Source organism: Myotis daubentonii, chromosome 5, assembly GCF_963259705.1.
Source record: "Myotis daubentonii chromosome 5, mMyoDau2.1, whole genome shotgun sequence".
Lineage (NCBI taxonomy): Eukaryota > Metazoa > Chordata > Mammalia > Chiroptera > Vespertilionidae > Myotis > Myotis daubentonii.
Genome location: NC_081844.1, coordinates 490,220 through 514,111, shown reverse-complemented (window position 1 = coordinate 514,111; position 23,892 = coordinate 490,220). Strand labels below are relative to the sequence as shown.

The following is a 23,892-nucleotide window of genomic DNA, read 5'->3' as shown; positions in this document are numbered from 1 at the left end:
TCATCACTCAAATATGTGTGAAAATCTACATCGAGTATATCCAAATTTTCTTCATTTAATTTTTGAACATGCTCATTTTTTGGACAAAGAATTGCAAATTTAGATATATTTTTAATATTATCTATAGCAGTGGTTCTCAACCTTGGCTGCACATTAGAATCACCTGGGAATCTTTTTAAAATCCTGAGTCCATTTCTTATTTGGAACTGCTATTGACTGGGCAGCTGGAGCTGCTGAAAGGGAAGCTGTGGGTACCGGGGTGACTGCACATTATTTGATGGTGCCTCCTAAGTCCTATTGAATTTAGTTATTTCTGTCTCTTTTAGCTCGAGCATCTTTAAGGTGATTATTTTGAATTCTTTGTCAGGTGAGTCCTAGATATCTGTGTCTTTAGGATTGATTTCTGGAGGTTTATTTTGTTCTTTTGATTGATTGTGATTCTCTTTGTCTTTGTATGCCTTGGGATCTTATATTGAGATGTGGTCATTTGAAAAAACCTGTCACTTCTCCCAGTCTTTACAGATATGCTTTGTACCAGAGAAAACTTTCACCAAGTAGTCCAGCTACAAATTCAAAGGACCATTCGAACCTTTTCCGGGGAAATGACCTCTGTGGTCTTGTTCATGCATTTTCCCTGTTAAAGAGGTTGTCCTTTTTGTTTTGTTTTGTTTTGTTTTGTTTTGTTTTGTTTTGTTTTGTTTTGTGTGTTTCTTATTGTTGACTAGAGGCCCGGTGCACGGATTCAGGCACTAGTGGGGTCGGCAGCCTGACCTGTGGAGATCGGGCTGAAATGAGCAGTCCAACATTCCCCGAGGGACCCCAGAGTGGAAGAGGGCACTCTGCAAAGTTGCTGTCACTCGACAGCTCTTGTGTTGAGCGTCTGCCCCTGGTGGTCAGTGCATGTCATAGCTACTGGCTGGTCGGCCGGTTGGCCAGTTGCTTAGGCTTTTATGTATATAGATTTTAGAGAGAGAGGAAGGGAGAGGGGGAGAGAGAGAGAAATAAACGTTGATGTGAGAGTAAAACATTGATAGGTTGCCTCCATTGGGGATTGAGCCCACAACCTGGGAACCCAATGGCAACTCTTTGCTGCATAGGACGATGCCTACACAAGCTGCCCAGCCAGGGATGTCCCTGTCTTAGTTTGGTTTAAATCAGGAATGTCTCATCTCTTGCTCACACTAGTACCGCCCTGCTGACCTGCAAGCTCTCTGGTGCTCTGGGAAGCAGTGGCACCACCTTGTTCCCAGCAGCCCCGATCTGAGTACAAGCCTCTCTCATCCGAGTGCTGAGTCTGGTGATGCAGAAATCACTTACTTTCTAATTCCCTATTTTATTGTGATATTTCTTATCTGAGGGCATTTTTATTGGTGTAGATTTAAGTTTGAGTTGGCATAATGTGTTTATTTGAAATCTGTGTTTCTATTGGTCCTTCACCAACAGCCAACAGCCAATGGCCTCAGGAGCCTATTCAGTTGTACAAGTCTCCTCCCAACACTGCTGGACACAGAAGCGTCTTCATGTTTTACATAGAATCACCGCACCAACTGCACTGTGCTAGCGTACTTCTTGCATCTCTTGCATGCAGTTTGTTTTAATACACATTTTCTTGATTCAAATCAGACTTCCTCCACAGGAATCCAAGGACATTGCTCTGGTGATAAAACACAGAGCATGGACAATGTACTAATAGGCTTGAGGTAAAGGAAGGGATACAAATAGATCAAGAGCATAATGTGTTAATCACTAGTTTTAAGAGACTTGAGGGGAGAGGCCAAGTTAAGGCCTGTTTGAGTTGGTCTGTTTGTGCTAGGGTTAAATATCCAAAATATGTAGGTTGGCTTGACCTGCCAAGGTTATGTAGGTGGTTTGGGGGAAAGTAAGAGGTAGAAACCTGAGTGCAAGGTCACATGACCTGAGCTCAAGCCCTCTCTCCTTGTGCTGTTTATCCAGGGAGCTGGCAGGCTCTGAGGCTGGGGTCCTGGGGGTGGGGGGAGCTGGAGCACAGCCGCAGAAGGCGCTGTGTCTGATCAGGCCTGCAGAGCCTTGCTGTGCCCATTCCAGGGGAGGAATGTAGATGTAAAGGAATGAAGGACAGAGTTCAGACCGGACACGTCCCTGGTAGTCAAGTGCAAGACCATAGTCCTCTTGGGGCCCTGCCGACTTCAGAGCTTTTGACAGTGGGGTGGGATAGCCATTTAGTGGAACATTATTAAATGTCACCTGATCGTGGGCAGACAGTGGCCAACACCTGGCCAGTCTGGGCTGGTTCAGGGTCTGGGATGGGCCAGCAGCCTGTGGTCAGTGTGGAAGCGTGTGGTTAGACTGAGCAGGACAGGAAGGATGAGGCTTAGTGCTGAGCAGTCAGACCCCAGGCTTAGAAACACTGGAGGACCCTTTCAAACTAGGTTCCATCACTCCCCATGGAAGAACTTACCTAATGCCTCTTACCTGTAGGATTAGTTTCCCGTTGGGACATAAGTCCACACCCAAAGGATTTTTGTGAAAATAAAAGGTCTTGTCTGCTAGATCTCTTTCTGGTGATAGAAATGTATATATATAAAAGCTTAAGTGACCGTTACAACCGAATGACCAGAATGACTGGTTGACATGCACTGACCACCAGGGGCCAGACGCTTAATGCAGGAGCTGCCCCCTGGTGGTGAGTGCACTCCCACAGCCAACTTCCCATGCTGCCCCCTGCTGGCTGCCCCCCCCCACCATAGGCCATGATTGGGGGGCTGGTGGGCCAACTTTCCAGGGGTCCCTGCCCCTGGCCAGCGGGACCCTCCCATGGACTTTCATCGCCATCCAGGCTGAGGGACCCCACCTATGCACAAATTCATGCACCGGGCCTCTAGTCCATCTATATGAAAGGCTAATATGCTAAGTGTCCTTCCCACCTTCTGACCGGTCACTATTACTCACATTGACCACCAAGGGGCAGGTGCTCAATGCAGGTGCTGCTGTGATGTGCACAGAGAAGTGACACTGCGGACATGGCGCCCAGAAAGCAACGCTTGGCTTCCCCCAAGTGGGACACAGGCCCCACCACCACCCCGGAGTGACACCCCACCAAATCGCAGCCGATGCTGCCAAGACCCCATGGCGCAAAATGTAGCCCATAGCCCAGCCCAGCCTGGAAACGGTGGCTTGGCCGCCAAGTAATGATGTCAGGTAGCAATGCCCAGCTTCCTCTCTCTGGCGACTAGCCTCCTTGGAGTTCCAGGAACACAGATGGAATCTTTTTACACTTCCAAATATCTGTGGAGCATTTTCCCGTGCCTCATCTCATTTGATCCTCACAGAAGTCCTGGAGTAGGTAGATAGGAGATTTGGTGGAATCCTATTTTCTTTTCATTAGCCAGAAAACGGAGATTTAGAAAGCTTAGAAACTTGACCCAACTGAAAAGAAGAAAGAAATGGTGGCCCTAACCAGTTTGCTCAGTGGATAGAGCGTCAGCGTGCGGACTGAAGGGTCCCAGGTTCGATTCCGGTCAAGGGCATGTACCTGGGTTGCGGGCACATCCCCAGTGGGGAGTGTGCAGGAGGCAGCTGATCGATGTTTCTCTCTCACTGATGTTTCTAACTCTCTATCTCTCTCCCTTCCTCTCTGTAAAAAATCAATAAAATATATTTTTTAAAAAATATTAAAGTGTAAATGTTAATTACACAGCCACGCGTGGTTACTCCCACGGTGTTGCACAGCGAGCCACAGAGGAGAGCGTTTTAGGGCTCCTTAGGATATAAAGTTAGCTTTTTAGAATTTTCTTGAGTGAAATGTTCTTCCCGTTCCTTATTTCTGTGCAGGGTACATGCTGTTTAGCGTGCAATGAGGTATGTCGTCCCTATCTTGGAGAAAAATACACAGAGGACGTTTAAACAAGCACAGGAAAGACAACAGACAGGCCAGTGACAGCACAGTACGCTTTCATATTAACAAAAAGGCACATTATACCCAGTGCAGAGGAGTCAGAGGGACAGGGGTCTCTTCAGGACCAGCAGGCGCGGGGGCTGGGCACGCTGCCCGTGTGCAGGGCAGAGAGAAGGAGGGGATTCCCTGTGGAGGCACCATGAGAATGAAACCAGTAGTTTAGGGCCTGGCAGGTGAGAGCAGGCTCTGTGGGAGGCTGATTGGCTGCAGCCTGGAGGCGGTTTGGAAGATGCGATCACCTGTGTCACACATAGTTATGGCTGCCTCCGAATTCATGGTTAAGAAGCTTGGGTACAGCTCTCAGAGGGAAACTTCCGCATTATTGAAGAACGTAGCACCAGGGGAAATGCCACCAGAGTTTCACTGCAGGAGCATAGCCCTGGCAGGTGTGACGAGCAGAGAAACCGTCGGGAAGCCCACACTTGCCTGGACAGGAGGCACAGGTCTGACCTGAGGGGGCTATGGAGGTGACAGCCATAGAGGGCACGCGGCACGTGGTGCTGAATGTGAGAAGGCGACTGTGGAGGCACTCAGAGAGTCACAGCATGGCGGACTGAATGGTAGCACTTGTGGGGGAAGCGAGTCCAGCCACGTCCCCAGGTTGTGGTGAGAGATGGGGGTGAAGGTATTACGGCCTGAATCCTGGGGTGAACTGGAGATTTCAGGGGGAAGCAGCCACTGGAGGGTACCTGGCTGGAATTAGTCGCTGTTCACACATTTCAGTGCGACATTAACATTTAGCTTGGCCCTGGCCGGGCAGCCCAGTTGGTTAGAGCGTTGTCTTCATTACGCCAAGGTTGCGGGTTCGATCCCCAGTCAGGGCACATACAAGAAGCGACCAATGGGTACATAAGTAGAACAGCAAATCGATGTTTATCTCTACCGCCCGCCCCCCCCCCCCCCTCTAAAATCAATCAATAAAAAGATGCTACCTTTAACCAAGACTTAATCTGAAAACTTGAGTGTGTTTTTATGTGAGGACTGGAGCATTGTTAATGTTAACAAGCACATGATCGGTAAGCTTCAGCAGAATGATCATTAGCACCAATGTCATGTTTGTAACTAGCAGTTTATTGAACCTTCTCCCCAGTTCCCCCTCCCCACCTCCCCCCTCGCTGCTAACTCTGATCTTTTCTTTGTCGAGTGAACAAAAGCAAACATGACGAACCTGGGCCCAATGCTGTGTGGTCTGGGAATGAAGCTGCTATGGGTTGTTGCCCAGTGAGTTGGGTAATAAACTGAACACTTTCTCTCTCTAGAACTGGAAGTGGAAAGCTAGACTTGTCCCAGCCATTCTCCGCTGGTAGTCTTCGTCAAACCTCTCGTTCTGAGCCACGGTGAAGTGATTCTTCCAGTCTCCGACCGCCCCTGAAAAGACACGGGAGTCAGAGCTGCTGGAGGACTGTGTGCCCGCTGTCCTGCTCTTGTGTGCGGTGTCCACTCGCCCTGCAGGAGGGCAGGGCTGGGCTCGGCGTTCCTCCTGCCAGCCCGTCCCTTTCCGTCCGAAGGGAAAAGGACAGACGTCTGTCTGATTGTGAGGCCAGGAGAGCCTGCTGCCCCTGAGCCACGGTATGGCAGGGGTCGGGGGGACACCACGTTAAAACCGCAGGCCTGAGGGCTTTCCTGTCTTTCCCCGTCCTCTTGCATGTCAGATAGCATAGAGCCATCTACACCGTGGGTGCTTTGCTCCATCGGGCCTAAGTGTATTTCCACCGTATTATTGAGAACTCTGGAGGGGAGTGAGATAAGGCGGGGGGCGTTTAGGCACTCAACCTTACTCTCTAGTTGTGGCTACACATTGGTTTCATTTCGTCTCTGTGGTCTCTTAAATACTCCTTCCCCAGTATCATTGATTGTGGACCTGGTCTTATCCGTGGAAACCTCCCCACAGGCCCTGGGGTCCTCGACAGCCCTTTCAAGGTCGTGACGCGCAGAGAGAACCACCTTTCCTCATGAACGGAGACACCGAGTGGTCCATGATCTCGGCGGGGACTGCCGAGTAGTTCGCCATGGGATTTTGCTTCATAACATCAAACGAAGTGTGATGCACAATTTTATCCAGGACGCTGTCATCCAGCTTTTTCCCAATAAATTCTCCCAGCTTCCGGATTTCATGCTTTGGGTTCTGTGATCAGAGTGAAAAGAAAAGTGAAGATTTGATATAAAACAGTTTAAAAAATATTGCATTAACATAAAATAAAAAAAACAATGGTGATAAGTAACATAAAATCAAAAAACAATCCTGCCTCCCAAATGCTGAACTTTCCAGAAATAACTCATTTTAATACTGTGACACAGGTTTTTAAAAATTAACCATAGCCCTAACGGGTTTGGCTCAGTGGATAAAGCATCGGCCTGGGGACTGAAGGGTCCCGGGTTCGATTCCAGTCAAGGGCATGCATGTACCTTGGTTGCAGGCACATCCCCAGTGGGGAGTGTGCAGGAGGCAGATGTTTCTCTCTCACTGATGTTTCTAACTCTCTATCCCTCTCCCTTCCTCTCTGTAAAAAAATCAATAAAATGTATTTAAAAAGATTAACCATAGAAACCAAGATGGCGGCATAAGGTATATACCTATCTGTGTAGCCCCCCACAACCACATTAAAACTACAACTAAAAGACAAAAAGGCTATCATCCAGAATCACGGGAAAGCTGGCTGAGTGGAAGTTCTACAACTAGAAGGAAAGAGAAAAGCGCATTGAGGCTCGGTGAGAGGTGCGGAGGCGCCAAGAGCAGAGGTACAGAGGCGTGCGAACTGGGCTGCACCTGGATGCACGGTTTTTTTCAATCAGGAGATGCAAGCTCCCGATTGTACTGAGCTCATTTCCGGCGAGACTCTAGGGACCCAGATTCCTATGGGGAGAGACTGGACGGTCTGGCATCGGGTCGGAAAGCGAGGGTGGCTTTCTTGCAGAACTGCTCGCAGGGATCATTGTTACTGTGGGGGCCCTGGTCTAGGTGACGCGGGGACACAGAGACCTGGAGATGGCTGACAGACAGGCATCACTGTTTTCTCCGCCCTGGTGATTATCTGAGACCCTGCCCCACCCAATTTATAACCCCACCCAAGCTGTGCACAGTCGCGCAAACGAATTGCCTGTCCTTTTGCAGCCTAACCTAACAAACTGCAGCTGGGTCAAAGAGCTCCAAAATTTCCAAACCCCAAACAAAGAGGAGAAATCTTCAGATCTCGCTCCTGCTTGGAGGACTCACATGTTGTTTGAATTTGCATCTCTTTGGAGATCCAGGAGCCAGTGTGCCCAGTGGTCAGATACCAGATTTCAACTCCTCACATCCATAAGTGACACACTTAAGAGGCAGACTCAGTGAGCACCAAAGCCCCACTGAAGCAAGTCCTGCCCCATAAAGGTGTCTCCAGAACAGCAGTTCTTCCACTATAGATACAGTGGGTCCTTGCAGTCAATTGGCCTGGAGGTCATTTCCTCCCAGGGATACCAACAGCAATCAAGGCTTAACTACAACAAGACTGTGCACCCAGCCCAAAAAGGGGTGCACCAAGAGTGTCCACCTTAGGTGACTGGGGAGGCTGACCCACTGGGCCCAATAGGACACCTACCACATAAAGCCACTATCAACAGAGGGAAGCAGCCAAAATGCGGAGACAAACATGTCACAAATGAAAGAAACGGAGGAAGGCAAATTACTGGATTTAGAGTTCAAAACCACAGTTATAACGTTACTCAAGAATCTTCTACAAACCTCTGAGGAACTTAGTGAGACCTTCAAGGATCTTAATGAGAATGCCAAAAAAAAAAAAAAAAAAAAAAAAAAAAAAAAAAAAAGGAAAAGGACCAGTCAGAAATTAAGCATACACTGACTGAAGTAAAGAATATTATACAGAGATCCAACAGCAGACTAGAGGATCACAAGAATCAAGTCAAAGATTTGAAATGCGAGGAAGCAAAAAACACCCATCCAGAAAAGCAAAAAGCAAAAAGAATCCAAAAATGTGAAGACAGTGTAAGGAGCCTCTGGGACAACTTCAAACGTACCAACATCCGAATTATGGGGGTGCCAGAAGAAGAGAGAGAGCAAGATATTGAAAGCCTATTAGAAGAAATAATGACAGAAAACTTCCCCTACCTGGTGAAAGAAATAGACTTACAAGTCCAGGAAGTGAAGAGAACCCCAAATAAGAGGAATCCAAAGAGGACCACACCAAGACACATCATAATTAAAATGCCAAGGGCAAAAGACAAGGAGAGAATCTTAAAAGCAGCAAGAGAAAGAAAATCAGTTATCTACAAGGGAGTACCCATACGACTGTCAGCTGATTTCTCAACAAAAACCATACAGGCCAGAAGGGAGTGGCAAGAAGTATTCAAAGTGATGAATAGCAAGGACCTACAACCACTATTACTCTACCCGGCAAAGCTATCATGTAGAATTGAAGGTCAGATAAAGAGCTTCACAGACAAGAAAAAGCTAAAGGAGTTCATCACCACCAAACCCGGATTATATGAAATGCTGAAGGGTATTCTCTAAGAAGAGGAAGAAGAAGAAAAAGGTAAAGATAGAAATTATGAACAACAAAGGGACAACAAATACATATCTATCAACAAGTGAATTTAAAAATTATGTCAATAAAAAATCTGATGAACAGAATAAACTGGTGAATATAATAGAAGCAGGGGCATAGAAAGGGAGTGGACTGACAATTCTCAGGGGGGAGGGGGTGTGAAGGGTGTGGGAAGAGATTGGACAAAAATCATACACCTAAGGATGAGGACAGTGGCGGGGGTAAGGGCCTAGGGCGGGGTGGGAACCAGGTGGAGGGGAGCTATGGGGGGAAAAAAGAGGGACATCTGTAATAATCTGAAGAATAAAGATTTATTTTAAAAAATTAACCATAATTATTAAGCTTTTCCTGCTCTGAGATGGAAGCACCGCTGAGTGTGATGCAGTGTGTGGGAATGCTGCCCTAAACTTATTTCCAAATGTCCTGCTCGGGCCGTTCCTGGAGGGTCTTGGTAGGCCACGTGTGCAGCAGGGAGAGTCCATAGAACTAAGATACCGCAGAGGCATGGGGCAGGCGATGGAGGCCTGACGGGGGAGGCTGCCGCTGGCTCTGACTTGGACAGAAACGCGCCCAGACAGTTCTGTGTGGCAGAGGATGGAGAGGACCTGTTCCACTCAGGAGGCGACCGAGAGGCGCTCACGGCTGACAACTCCAGGCCCAGTCCGTCTGACCGGTGTGTAGGTGTCTCAGTGCCTAGGGAGCCAGTGTTCTCTCATCAGAGGGACACAGAGCCCTGGGAGATGTGGCTGTGGGACGTACCTGTTTCTAGAAGGAGTGGGGGGAGGGCAAGTGGAGGAGTTTACCCCACGACGGTATCTTCTGCTTTATGATGAGCTTCAGCTTTAAAAGGTTGGATGTTTAATGTGCCCAGGCCAGATGCTCAGTGGTTAGAGCCCTTGCCTGTGATCTGAAGGGTCACAGGTTTGATTCTGCTCAGGGGCATGTACCTCAGTTGCAGGCTGGATCCCCGGCCCCAGTCCAGCCACGTGGGGAAACAGCCAATCCATGTGTCTCTCACATAGATGTTTCTCTCTCTCCCCATCCCTCTCACCCTCTCAGAAAGCCAATGGAAAAAACATACACTTGGGTGAGGATTAACGACAACAAAAAGTGCTTAATTTAATTGGCCTACAGCAGTGATGGCGAACCTTTTGAGCTCAGCATGTCAGCATTTTGAAAAACCCTAACTTAACTCTGGTGCCGTGTCACATATAGAAATTTTTTGATATTAGCAACCATAGTAAAACAAAGATGTATATCTCTGATATTTATTTTATATATTTAAATGCCATTTAACAAAGAAAAATCAACCAAAAAAAAATGAGTTCACGTGTCACCTCTGACACGCCACGTGTCATAGGTTCGCCATCGCTGGCCTACAGACTAAGAATCAGCAAGAGTGCGGAAAACTGAGCTTTGTGTGACTACATTCAGGGAATATTCCAGAATATGACCACAGAACATGTAAAAGGGTTTAGGGACTCTGAGGTTAGAGTACCTGTGTATTAGAATACTAGAAATGTAATAAGTTATTTTTTAAAAAAAAAACCATAGAGTGCAATTTAAAACAAAACAAAAGAATTCATAGATATGGGGAACAGACTGGGGTTGCAGGGAGCAGGGCGGGGCTGCGCGGAGTGGGTGAGGGGTCAGAGGTACAGACGCCCAGCTGTCTGCTCAGTCAGTCCTTGGGTGTATGTGTAGCAGGCAACTGTGGTTAATGATACTGCGTTGCATATCTGAAAGGTGCTGAACTATAAGAAATAATTATAACTATATTTGGTGCAGATGTTAAGTAGACTTATTGTGGTGCTCATTTTGCAAGGTGTACAAATATCAAGTCATCCTGTTGTATACCTGAAACTAACACTATATTACACCTCAATTATCTCGATTAAAAACATAGAAAACAATTCTGTATTTTATATCTGGCAATAAAGCTAGAATTTGAATTCAATAATTCTGACTCTAAATCATTAGTATTTTCCCATTATAACATCATTTCTTAAACTGTTTCTTAAAATTGATGTTCCTCAATGAATAAAAGGTGTTAGAAAAAACGTTTCCCTCCTAAGCAGAATTTAAAATAGATGTGCTGGAAGGCGAGGCGAGGGACCAGCAGCCAGGGGCTGTGGGAGACGCGATGCGGGAGCCAGGACAGCCCAGTGAATTGCGCACGGGGATAGCCGTCGCCAGTGAAATGGAGCCATTCTCTGCTCCCTGTTCACTCTGTGAGGCCATGATGTGGCCGCTATGCTATGATGTAATATTTCATGGTCAAATAGGAACGTGCTGCCCCTCACCATCTTCAGGTCCTCGTAGAAGAGGTAGAGGATGCGGTGTTGGTCTCTGGCTTCCCACCATCCTTTCACGTGGTCGTGCCATGAGCCCCAGCACACTGCAAGACAGGGTGGGGATGGGGCCAGAGTGTGGGGATAGGGGAATGGGCCAGGGGCCAGGGGAATGGGACAGGGACAGGGTGAGTCCCGCTCACCAGCTGACACTCCACGGAGGAGAGAGCTCCCAGTGTCAGGTGGTGATACCCTCACATCCAAGAAGGCAGGTCCCATGGGTCCTCAGGAAATGACCGTTTTGATGGTGTTGGAGGCTTAGAAAGGGCTTCAGAGCTGAATGTTCATACCTTTCCCAGTCAGAAAGCTCTCAAAATACTCTTCCCAGGTCCCGGGGTCCGGAAGCGCTTTATTCATCCTGTGGAAATGGTAGTAAGACACCAGGTTGTCCTTGGGGTTTCTCGCCACATAGATTATCTGGGGGGAGAAGAGGGGAGAGAAACAGCCCGTGAGGCCGCTGCATGCTGGTTATCGCCCACAAGCTCCATCCATCCATCCATCCGTCCGTCCGGGGGTCTTAAGGATGCGGATCCTGGATGTGGGTATTGGGAGAGGAAAGGCTCAGAGCCGCGTGCACGCGGTTGTTGGAAAGAGGGGAAGGGTTTTCCCTGAATAAGTGAAGAGCTTTCAGAAGAAGTAGATTGAAGACCAGAGTATCACTCAGAGCTCCTGTTGCTCTTTACCTGACAGTTTTTCTCCAGGAAAGACGGAGGCAGCAGTTGGAAGGGAAGGTGTGTTTTCAGGGTCCGTGGTGAGGGCATCGCGTTAGCTTGTTCCAAGCCTGTAAAATGATTCTGATCATTTCCCACTAGTGTTCGCTGTGCTTCACAACACGGCTGCTTTCACTGTCACCACCTGAGGGCCAACTGGACAATGTCAGGCAGCTCGGTGGTCTGACCTGCGAGGATGTGTCCAACCGACGAATTAATGTTCTGGCTTGAACAATGTCTAACCATAACAAACAGCAAACCAAATAAATAAGAACCCAAATCCCAACCTGTGGACCAGGAAGTCACTTAGGCTCCTCCTTGTGGAGTACAATTAATGTCTAACTAGAGGATCAACGTTTAACTTCCTTCCGTATGAACAGTGACTCCATTAGAAGAGATGGCTGGAGAACAGCATGGGCCAGATACAGTTTTTTAAAAAGACGAAGTCACAAGTATATTGATATACTTGTGTGAGTGTCTAGAGTTTTGGGAGGCTATTTGATAGTCAGCATTCCGAGTCTGCATTTAGGAGTATAATCCAGTGAAGTTATTCTACACTCACCCGATCCCATGGACGGGATTATCCATTCGATGAAAGGAAACCGCACGTGAGTAGGTGCTCGTTGAGTTCGGTCAACATCACCATCATTTTGTATTAAGTCCACTATCTCCTGAGTCCACGTGGTCCCTTGTTCCGCAGGGAGGTAGAGATGAGTAGACCGTTAGGATACTGTATCCTTAAAGATGGCCAACTGCTTGTCAGACAGCTGTGTGCATTGTGAAGCCAGGTTTGTGATGGGATTAAGAAAACATCATTCTTTACACCTTGTTTTACCATAGTATGATTTTTATGAAAAGGCTCCAATGTGAAGCAGACTTATGTGCAGTTCATTGTTTCCTGCCACAGCTATTCACTGGGCTGCTGTCCTGCTGACTGAGCTGCATTGTTCCTTAGTGTTATAATACTGTTATGGTCGTAAGGAAACCCCTCTAATGTGTGGAAATAATTAATGTGTGAAATGTTTGCTGTGTGAAGAACCCAATACTCTGTAACTTCCAAAATGTGGTGAATGCCCACTATCCTGATGTGAATACCCTAAGCCCTTAAAGTGTAAACACCCTGCTCCTAGCATAAGGCACACCGTCTGGCCCACACCGATAAGACACAAGTTGTTTACCACCGGCTATAAAGACCAGATTTTCTTCAGGGGACATCTCCTGCCTGATGAGAGGCGGACTCCACGTCACTCCGTGAGACGAGCCCCTGCCTGACTGCTGTGCTGTGTGAGCCTGACCCAACTGTGGCCGCCTGTCTGTCTCCGTCTTCGTCATCCGTCTTTCGGTGTGAACCGCCGGGGGGCCTTTGCTGGAGCCTAGGACCCACGAGGAATAGGTAAATAAACCCTGTGTGATTGCACACTGATTCTGTCTGTGTGTTCATGTGTTCCGGTTCAGCTCAACTGTCTAGGTGTGAAGTACCAGGCGACAGGCCGTTATTGCTGACCCCTGGTCACCTGCATATGTCCCGCTAAATCTAGACAGATCCTTAATTAATTGGGGCAGAATTGGGACACTTAGGAAGAACAGCTCTCCGCTCCTGACCTGCAGATTTGAGGGCTGCTGAGCGGGTCAGCAGTGCAGAACCACAGCTCCCCTCCCCTCCCCGTCCCCAAATCAGCCCGGTCCCTTTCCTGCTCACTCACACAGAGCGGCTTTGAGACAGGCCCACAGGAAGGCCCGCCTGGGGAACAAATCTGTCAACAAGTCTAGAGCCCTTTTGTTCTTTGCTGTTTTATTCACGCTCTTCTGAGGAGGTAAAAAGAAATGGGCGTCGCTGGAAGAATTAAACGCTTAAAACTTGTAGGTCATTTTAGTTTCAGTTTCCACGGCGATTTGCTGTGGCCCTCACTCTGCCCAGCCAGCAGCCCTCCACTCAAACCAGATCATCTCTTTATTTCACTATTAAGGCATTTCCCGCCCCCTCCCCTGCCCCCCCCCCCCCCCTCACCTGCTTTAGGGTAGGTGCAGATGAGCAGGTCATCGGGCCTGGCCTGGAAGTCCCAGATCTGGTCCCAGCTGTCGCAGGTGGGTGTGGGTTGAAGGATTCCCTTCACATAGTCCACAGGTATGCGCTCTGTCCCATCACATTTCACCTCCATTCTGCTCAAGGCCATTGGTGTCGGGAGTCAGTGCAGTTCCCACAGACTGCGGGCTCTCAGCACAGAGCTGTGGTCTGACACCCTACAGGCAGCCCCTGACCTCAGCCCTCCTGGGAGCCTGCGCGGGGCAGGGAAGAGCCACAGACTGCTGGCCCCGCCCCGGGCCCGGCCTGTTGTTTGGGACTTTGCACTCAGGCTCTTCCTGGCCTCGGCCCTCCCCCGACTGCTACACCCCAGGCCTAGCCAATCCGAGTGATGGGGCCCTCCCCCGACAGCGGGCCTCGCCAATCCGAGCGCTGGGTGCTGCTGGCCCTGCCCAGGCATCAGTGCAACAAGGGTCAGTGCCAGCTCTCAGGTGTCATGGAATAAGGCGCAGGCGCTTTAGCTGTCTCTCCGGGGAGGTCTAGGCTGAGTGCAGGTGGGAGAGGATCTGCCTGCAAGGTGACAGATGGAAGCAGGGAGCCACTTCCCTGGCGGCCGGAAGGCAGGCCTGTGGCTGTGACCCACGAGGTCCCGGATGGGACCCTCCCGGCCTAGAAGCCGACAGGCTCCGCTCTGGGTTTAAAGAATAAAACAAACTGGCTCCTAAGAGGAGGCTCCTTCCTGCTGGAGGCCAGTAGTGCTCCTGCCAACAGGCGTCTCTTCGTGGCTCTTACACAGGTTGTCTCAAAAGCAAAGGGAGTGACGGGGGGTTGTGTTAGGACTCGCCCCACCTGTTTCCTCCTTGGGGCTCACGCCAGAGGCGGCTGTGAGCTCGTTTCCCCGCACAGCCTCGGGCTGGCCTGCACCGCCGGCTCCTCTCCCGGGAGCAGCCTGGCTCCTGGGGGTGCCGCTCTCCTCCTCCCTCCTGGCCCCCTCCTCCTGGCTGACCAGCTCTCCATAGGCCGGTCCCTCTCCCTTGTCCTTTCAGCTGCTCAGTGCGATTGGTCACCAACCACCTCACTGTCGTCCTGATATACAAGAGGACAGACATCGCTCTGCTCCTGTGTCTCTTCCTGGCACAGAGCTCCTACCCTTTGGAAGTGCCTGTGGTGGGAGTGCCCTTGGTTATTCATGAGGAGTCCCTTCCCACCACACCTGGGCGGATGCTAATGAGGGGGCCAGGGGGCCCTGGGATAGTCTCCCAGCAGAAGAAGCGCATGGCTAGAGGGTGGGAACTGTTTCAGGCCCATCCCCAACCTGCAGGGAGGGGAGACAGGCTAAGGCCCCAAGAAGGCTCTGGCCACTGAAGCTTCAGTGCATGGTGAGCACGTGATGTTCTGGGGGGGCGACAGGCCCAGATGCCACGGGAAAGGGCCTGGATGCTCTCTGCCCCTCTCCCCAGCCCTGGAACTATGCACCTCTCCCACTAGACGGCTCCCGACCCCATCCTCACGGTAAAGCTGTGAGCATGGTGCTTTCCGTGAGCCCTGCGAGCCCTGCTAGTGGGTTAGTGAACGAGGGGTCACGGGAACTCCCGCATGGAGAGCTGGCTGGTCGCCGGTGCAGGTGAGCCTGGGGCTGGCTGGCTGGCACCACCGACGGGCAGTCTGTGAGCCACTGTCCTTGTGTGGGGTCTGCACACGGCAGGTGGTCGGTGCCGACTGAATGGAATTAGGAGCCTGGTTGGCGTTGGGGTTGCTGTTGGTGCCTCAGCAACCCTCGAGGGCTCTCAGAATCCAACTGTCCCCAGAAGTCAGGAAGTCCCGTTCTTGCTTAAATCCTTCTCTCCAAACCTTCACAAGCTCCCATGAGGACCTTCATGCAGAGGCCTCCTTGCACCCAGGCTAAGCCTCACCCGGGGCCTCTCACGGGGCAGCCCCAAGGCCGTGCCTGCTGGGCACCAGCTCCCTCCGGGGTGGCAGTCACCACGGTCTCTCCTGGCGCGCTCCTTGGCTCTGCAGGTTGCGCATGTTAAGCTCTTTGGCTTCCCTCTCGCTGCTCTGATGTCTTCCCTCCACGCCCTTGCTGAGCGGCCTCCCTGAACCCAGGTCCCCGCGCGGATCCCACCTCCTGCCCTTCGAGGAGCTTTCCCGATGTGGCCATGTGTGTGAGAGGATGTGGCCCTCACTTATTGCAGTCTACATGGGTCAGTCGTGCAACATTATACAACCCGGCTACACTGCACTCACTCCAAAGTCCAGCTGCCGCTTGTCACTGTACAGTTGGCCCTTTACGTATTTCACCCCTCTCCACCTCAAGACCTAGCCCCAGCTCCAGCTCCAGCTCCTGCCCGAGCCCTTGATCTGTTGTCTGCCTCTATGAGTTTGTTTATTTGTTTGTTTGTTTATTTTTGGTTTTCTTTTTTAAAAATATACCACGTATGAGTGAGAGCATATGATATTTGCTTTAGCTTTTCTTTTTTAAATTTATCTTTATTGTTGAAAGTATTGCAGATTTCCCTTTGATTTTTTTTTAACCATTGACCCCCTCTACCCCACACCTGCTCTTCCCAGGTCTTCACCACTCTATTGCCTGTGTCCATGCATACCTGTATATATAAAAGGCTAAGTGACCATCCATCCAACCAGTAACTGTGACACACACTGACCACCAGGAAGCAGATGCTCCATGCAGGAGCTGCCATGACACACACTGCCCATCTATTTATATAAAAACCCTTGGTGTAACGTCACAACCGAGGCTCAACCAACCGGAAGGAAGTCAGTCCTGCAAGGATTGTCTTGGAAATGGCTGCACCCTCTCCGAGCTGTTTCCCACAAGGGCAGCGAGGTTAGAGGCAGGAAACCGCCCTCAGTGCATGGCCGTATTGAATCCTGGGTCCTCTTAGCAACAGCTGCGCTCTCCCTGAACTGTTTTTGGTAAGGGCAAGGTTTGAGGCAGGAACCAGCCCTCGGAGCATGGCCACACTGAGTCCTGGGTCCTCTTAGCTACAGCTGCACCCTCCCTGAGCTGTTTCCTGGGAGGGCGAGGTTTGAGGCAGGAACCGGCCCTCGGAGCATGGAGGCATATTTTTATAAAGTTTTAATATGTTATATTAGAGGTCGTGGTAGTACTGTTTTACCCACAGCATCTACAGGAATTGCTGCAAATTTACTTCTTGGTGGAAGCACCTTTCATTCCCAATATAAATTACCCATTCCACTAAACAAAACTTCAATTTCTAGACTTGATATAAACAGTGAAGTTGCTAAAACTATTAAAAAGGCCCAACTTCTCATTATTGATGAATGCAACATGGCATCCAGTCATGCTATAAACGCCATAGACAGATTACTAAGAGAAATTTGAATGTTGTATTTGGTGGGAAAGTTCTCCTTCTTGGAGGGGATTTTCGACAATGTCTCAGGATTGTAATGCATGCTATGTGATTGGCCATAGTACAAATGAGTTTAAAGAACTGCAGTGTTTGGGGATGTTTCAGAAAGTTGTCTCTTACAACAAATATGAGATCAGAGGATTCTGCTTATAGTGGATAGTAAAACTTGGAGATGGCAAAATTTATAGCAGTTTTCATTTAGGAATGGATATTATTGAAATCCCCTTTGAAATGATTTGTAATGGATCTATTATTGAAGCTACCTTTGGAAATACTATATCTATAGATAATATTAAAAATATATCTAAACGTGAAATTCTTTGTCCAAAAAATTAGTACATTCAAAAAGCAAATGAAGAAATTTTGGATATACACAATGGAGATTTTCACACATATCTGAGTGATGATTCCATTGATTCCACAGATGATGCTGAAAAAGAAAATTTTCCCATCAAATTTCTTAATAGTATTACTCCTTTGGGAATGCCATGTCATAAATTAAAATTGAAAGTGTGTGTAATCATCATGCTATTGAGAAATCTCAATAGTAAATGGGGTCTTTGTAATGGTACCAGATTTATTATCAAAAGATTACAATCTGACATTATTGAAGCTGAAGTATTAACAGGATCTGCAGAGGGAGAGGCTGTTCTGATTCCAAGAATTGATTTGTCCCCATCTGACACTGGCCTCCCATTTAAATGGATTCAATGACAGTTTCCCGTGATGCCAGCATTTGCGATGACAATTAATAAATCACAAGGACAAACTCTAGACAGAGTAGGCATATTCCTGCCTGAACCTGTTTTCGCACATGGTCAGTTAGATGTTGCTTTCTCTAGAGTTCGAAGAGTGTGTGATGTTAAAGTTAAAGTTCTAAATAGTTCATCACAAGGGAAATTAGTCAAGCACTCTGAAAGTGTTTTCACTCTTAATGTGGTGTACAGGGAAATATTAGAATAAGTTTAATCCATTTATCAGTCATTGTTTGCATCACTGTTGTTTTTATATCGTGTTTTTGTTGTTTTTATGTCATGTTTTTGTTGTTTTCATATTATGTTTTTGTCGTTTTTATATCATACCTCTGTTGTTGTTATATCCTTTTGTTACTGTTTATTTATTAATAAATTTATATATTATTTTCATATACATTTTACTAATTTCCTTTCATCTCTCACACTTCTATTATATAGAAAGGGCAAATAGCAATATTAAAATATTAATTCCCTTTTAATGTGCACGAATTTTGTGTACCGGGCTACTAGTTTAAAGATAAATGGCACCACAGACCTGGTGCTGACAAATCAATACTCGGCTTCCCCCAAGTGGGACATAGGCCCTGCCACCACCCCGGAGGGACACCCCACCAAATTGCAGCCAATGCTGCCAAGACCCCATGGTGCAAAATGCGGCCCAGCCCAGCCCAGCCCAGCCTAGAAACAGCCACTGTGGGCACCAGGTAACCATGTCACGCAGCAACACTTGGCTTTCTCTCCCTAGCGACTAACCTCCTTGCAGTTTCTTCAGCCCAGGAACATGACTTCCTTTATAGCCAGGTGCAAACATTTTACAGTTAAACCAAATGTCTGTGAAGCATTTTCCCATGCCTCATCTCATTTGATCCTCACATAAGTCCTGGAGTAGGTACATAGGAGACTCGGTGGAATTTTCTTTTCTTTTCATTAGCCAGAAAATGGAAATTTAGAAAGTTTAGAAACTTGACCCAACTGAAAAGAAGTAAGAAATGGTGGACCTTGAAAATGACTTCATGTTTTCTCACTGCACAGAGTATAGTCAGACACGGCTGGAGTTAAATATTTTACCTTTGTTCTCCCTGCATGATCTACAATAATAATCTGCTTCATGTTGATATTTACTGCTGCGTTGCTGACAATTACCTGAGAAGCTGGAGTGCTTTACTGGGCTGGAAAAGTTTTAGCAACATCAGAAAGCAGGTCTAATGAAGCAAGTTTATTCTATATAAATAAAAGGCTAAGTTGACTCGCGCATGCGCGGTACATACAAAGTTCTTGTTGGCGCCAATCACATGCGTGTTTCTATCTGTCATTGTCACTTGTGAATTTGGTTGATACTTCTATTATAAAGAAAAGGTGAATAGCAATATTAAAATATTTCTTCTAATTAATTTCCTTTCAATGTGCATGAATTCGTGCACCAGGACATTCGTATGCATATAATATCATTACCCAACCACCCCATCCCACCTTCTCTCTGAGGTTTGAGAGTCTGTTCTGTGCTTCTGTGTCTCTGGATCTATTTTGTTCATCAATTTATTTTGTTCATTAGAGTCCCCATATGAGTGAGATAGTGTAATACTTGCCCTTCTCTGACTGGCTTATTTCACTTCGCATAATGCTCTCCAGGCTCCTCCATGCTGCTGCAAATGCTAAGAGTTCTTTTTTACAGCTGCATAGTATTGCACCTCCTGGTGGGAATCATGAAGATGTGAAACAGACCCGAACCCCCGAGAAGACACATTTGTTTCTTTCTGGGGAGAGGTCAGAGCACTGCCTTCTATGTCCCTCTCCTAATGTTTTAAAAACAAACTGTGTGAGAGTGTGTGTTGCAATTCCAAGTGTATGTTGACATAGTCCTTAGTAACATGAAACTTGGTGCCCAAAACTTTAGTTCCCATGTTGGGTTTCATAAAACTGGAAGTACTTATGCTGCCCATCATGAAGCCCAGTGGTCAGAGGGGAGGCGAAAGTGAGAATAGACTCACAGTTCTCTGTTCTCTATCCCTGTCCCAAGCCCCTGACGGGCAGGGACTGTGTCTAGTTGCCCCTCCAGCTCTGCATCCACAATGTCACTTGTGCCTCGATATCAAAAATGTCATCTTGGGCTAGTGTCCTCTTGCTCTTTGACCTGCCTCTCAGCACCCCTGGCCTAGCAGCCTCGGACCCGCTCCAGCCCCAGCCAGCAGAGCCCTGGCACAAGCAGGCCGCAGCACTTTCCAGGTGTGGCTCAGAGATGAGGACAGAATGTGGGGGGGACCCTCACAGCCCACCTGCCAGAGGGAGGTTCTGCACGTGCTGCTGGTCTGCTCTGTCCCCTGGAGGGTTCTGGTCCGCGTCCTGGTGCACGTGAACCCCCAGTGGAGACCTGAGTGGAACCGACTCTCTCAGGAGCGTTTGGTGCTCATGGTTTGGGTTCTCTGAGAGCAGCTTCTGTGCCCATTTTAGCTTAAAGTTTGCAATTCTATAAGTAGAAGCAGGAACAAATTTTACTGCCTGTTCAGATTTGTGATTAGATTTTGCAAAGAGCTCAGTCATTCACCACAGAGGAGGACCGTACTGTCGCTCTCCCTGGGAAGTGAGAGCAGGCTGTGACTGTGTCTCAGGGATAACATATCACTGGCAGACTCTGTTCCCTGGAACCTGTGACCTCAGGCCAACCAGATCATGCCGCATCCCAGACAAAGCCAGACAGGACCAGACGCACAATAGGTGTGGAACGAAATGAAATCCAAGGAAGGTAGGCGGGGTGGCATCTCAGACCTAACTTTTCATGCTCCGTTATCTTTTGTAAAGAGTACCATTTGCCTGCAATGCGTTTGTGGCCAGTCCTACTGGCCTTTCCCAATTTTTTTTAAAACAATATTTTTTACTGATTTCAGAGTGGAAGGGAGAGGGAAAGAGAGAGAAACATCAATGATGAGGATCCCTGGTTGGCTGCCTCCTGCACACCCCACACTGAGGGTCCGGCCTGCAACCCGGGTGTCAGAGCACAGCCCAGCGGGAGCCTGGTACAAGCACCGCAGACTCGAGTCTGACTGGTGCTGAGTCTGGGCAGAGCTGGCAGGGGGTCTTGGGAGACGGAGAAGCCATGAGAGGCTGTGGGTGTATAAGGATGAGTCCTTATTGCAGGAGCCAGTGGCCACATAGCCGTCAGACAGAACAGTCCCCACAGCCAAGTCCATGCAGGCAGGCAGCGGACACCGGCTGGTGAACATATCTCTTCCCCATAAGGCAGCATCCGTCCCTGCACCCACAGCTTCAGCTGATCAGCCACATGCTGCCTCCTAGACTCACCGCCTCATGTTATAGCAGCACCTGAGCTCCAGCTCAGCAGCTTCTCCATCTCTCCATCCCAGCTGCTCTCTCCAGCAGACTTCTTCTCCCTCCATCCCAGCTGCTCTCTCCAGCAGACTTCTTCTCCCTCCATCCCAGCTGCTCTCTCCAGCAGACTTCTTCCCACTCAATCCCAACTGCTCTCTCCAGCAGACTTCTTCCCACTCAATCCCAGCTGCTCTCTCCAGCAGACATCTTCTCCCTCCATCCCAGCTGCTCTCTCCAGCAGACTTCTTCTCCCTCCATCCCAGCTGCTCTCTCCAGCAGACTTCTCCCTCCATCCCAACTGCTCTCTCCAGCAGACTTCTTCCCACTCAATCCCAGCTGCTCTGTCCAGCAGACATCTTCTCCCTCCATCCCAGCTGCTCTCTCCAGCAGACTTTTCCCTCCATCCCAGCTGCTCTGTCCAGCAGACTTCTTCTCGCTCCATCCCAACTGCTCTCTCCAGCAGACTTCTTCTCCCTCCATCCCAGCTGCTTTGTCCAGCAGACTTCTTCTCACTCCAGCCGACTCCAGCCAACTAGCTGGTCAGTACCTACTTTTACATTATTTACACAAAGAAGGCTTCGTGCCAACAGTGACATCAGTCACACTGGCCACAGAAGGGCACAGTGTACCGCATGGCCTTGCACCCGCTCACGGTACTTGGCCTGATAGGATTCCCAGGCTCAGAGTCCTGAACATCCCGTTGAGGCACATGCCCAGCGCAGCCTGTGGCCATTCTGGTGTATTGATGACAAGCCTCTGTGCTCCCACCAGCCTTGACTATCCAGGGACCTGGCATGGTTCCCACACCAGGCATTTGCCCTGACCGGGAATTGAACTGTGACCCCCTGGTTCATAGGTCAACACTCAACCACTGAGCCACACTGGCTGGGCTTAATTTTTAAAAAAATAAATTTATCAACCAGGTAATATTTTGTCATTAAGAGAATAACTAATTTCTCTAAAATGATAGTGGCTGATTATACCTATCGTGGAGTGCTAGTCTATTCCTTTAAGGTGGGAGGTTAACAGGATTAATTAACTAATTGCTTAATTTAATTACATATTGAACCTGGGCAAGGCTCTGCCCAGCCTGGAAATCACTTGGTGGCTTCTTCCATCTGACGGCAGAGCTGAGCCTGTGCACACGTTGGCTTTCCTGAGCCCCTCTGTGTGCTCTGGCTCCAGCCCTGCCACCCTGGCAGTTGAGCCTCTGGGTGCCACCTCTGCTCTGACCACACAGCTGATTGGGTGCAGGGGGTGGGTGGGTGGATGGTTGGGGGAGGCTGGTCAGGTTCTCTCCTGGGCATTGAAGCAAAAATACAGAAAGAAGTTGTCAGTCTGTTGTGAGAATGGCCCCTAAAGCTACTAGTGAGAAAGCGGAAAACAGGCAAGAAGGTTCTCTTAGTGCCTGTGTGTGGACTCTGAGTGTTCCATCCGAGACAAGAGCAACACAAACCAGGCAGACATGGCCCCGCCTGTTTCACTTGGGGGTTAGAGCATCGGCTGCAGGCCGAGGGGTCTCGGGTTCAGCTCCAGCCAAGGGCACTTACCTCCATTGCAGGCTCGATCCTCGCCCTGGTCAGGGCAAGTGCAGGAGGCAACCGATCGAAGTGTCTCTCACATCAGTGTTTCCCTCTGTCTCTCACCTGCCTTCCACCCTCTAAGAATCAAGGGGGGAAAATATCCTTGGGTGAGGATTATCCAAAATATAAAAGAATTAGGGAAAAAAGCAAGACAAAAAAGAACCTAAAAGCTTTACTTCTCTCAATGGACTGGAATTCCTTTGTTCAAAAGTTAGTGAAAACGATTTCTCCTTTTGCCTTGACTCCTGGGCCCAGCCTGGGTTCTAACCAACCCTGGGGACTTCTCATTAGCCGTCCTTTGGGTGTAGGGTCCGTTGCTATACATGGTGCCTTTGGAGCTTTTACTTAAAAACAATAATATGGTACCAGCTCCTCGCATGTGGAGCTTGAACTCCCTGTGGAGCTGTGCATCCTGGGAAGTGAGTGCGGGTGCCGCGCTGCGGGCTGTGCCCACAGGAGACGGGAGTGACTCCCAAGCAGAGGGAGGGATTAGTGGGAGACCTGAGAAGTAGGACAGTGGTCAGAGTTTCCTGCAGGTGAGAGGGCCTCCTGCAATCCGCGGTGATCAAGGTCAGCTCAGGGTTCAGGCAGTGCATGGTTGAAAGGTGAGGGCGTCCACCTTTGTGATCTCGGGTGACACCACGTGAGCCGCCAAGCTGGTTGGCCTCCCCCCACCCCCAGAGCGCCCACACCCTGCACACGCTTTGTTGTGGGTGGAATTGGGACCTGGGCAGCTTGGAGAGTCCCGTTTCTTTTCCTGTTTACTCATGAGCTTTTCCTTCTCTGGTGGCGGGTTTTTCTTACCTTTTGTTTCTCTGGAAACGCCTAGTCTTGGCAGGTGCGGTCTGGCCCAAGCCCTGGGGGTGCTTCCTGGTGGATGCAGGCCCAGCCCCGCGGCTGCAGGTGCCACAGCTCAGGCTCAGCCCCCCGCCTCCTGCCCTCTGCTCAGGGCGCCCCCCGGGAGTGAAATGGGCCCCATCGCTCCCCACACTGGGCCGCAGGCTCCAGGCAGAACAGCCTCTGCGGCCCCCGCCCCCACCCCACCTCCGCACCCAGTTGTTTCCCTGAACCACACTCCTGTGTGATCCTCCCACCTTTTGTCATGCTTCCTCCTGCCTCTGTCATCGCGGTGCCAGGAGTCCTTACCTCAGTTTCTGCTTCTAGGGAATCTGCCTGAGAACCTGGAGCCGCCTACTGCCCGGAGGGAAAAATGGATGCTTCGAAGTAACATACATTTTTCCTCTTATTTTGGACTTTTTCCCTAATTCAAGGTATT

The 23,892-nt window shown here is 49.1% G+C and overlaps 1 protein-coding gene and 1 long non-coding RNA gene across 3 annotated transcripts; both read right to left on the bottom strand.

Moving 5' to 3' along the window:
• Positions 1 to 4,984: 4,984 nt before the first annotated feature.
• Positions 4,985 to 13,912, bottom strand: LOC132234541 (sulfotransferase 1C4-like). Its single transcript, XM_059695487.1, has 7 exons — positions 13,545 to 13,912; positions 12,099 to 12,224; positions 11,510 to 11,607; positions 11,117 to 11,243; positions 10,779 to 10,873; positions 5,879 to 6,059; positions 4,985 to 5,302 (listed from the first exon to the last, which is right to left on the bottom strand). The coding sequence occupies exons 1-7, from the start codon at positions 13,708 to 13,710 to the stop codon at positions 5,190 to 5,192; spliced, it is 906 nt and encodes a 301-aa protein (XP_059551470.1). The 5' UTR covers positions 13,711 to 13,912; the 3' UTR covers positions 4,985 to 5,189.
• Positions 13,913 to 19,205: 5,293 nt separating this feature from the next.
• LOC132234066 (uncharacterized) lies at positions 19,206 to 23,507 on the bottom strand. 2 transcript variants are annotated; one of them, XR_009452866.1, is made up of 3 exons: positions 23,421 to 23,507; positions 19,983 to 20,173; positions 19,206 to 19,400 (listed from the first exon to the last, which is right to left on the bottom strand). It is a non-coding gene; the product is annotated as an uncharacterized LOC132234066 (long non-coding RNA). The 2 variants fall into 2 exon arrangements; XR_009452867.1 differs by lacking the exon at positions 23,421 to 23,507 and adding an exon at positions 22,135 to 22,257.
• Positions 23,508 to 23,892: the final 385 nt, after the last annotated feature.

Bases quoted from the DNA above. Each gene is read 5' to 3' on its own strand.
- LOC132234541 (XM_059695487.1), bottom strand. From the start codon at position 13,710: ATGGCCTTGAGCAGAATGGAGGTGAAATGTGATGGGACAGAGCGCATA. The intron at 11,608-12,098 runs GTGAGTGTAGAA...ATCATTTTACAG, and splicing joins AATCCCGTCCATGGGATCGG to GCTTGGAACAAGCTAACGCG. The intron at 6,060-10,778 runs GTGAGGGGCAGC...CTCTGATCACAG, and splicing joins TCTACGAGGACCTGAAGATG to AACCCAAAGCATGAAATCCG.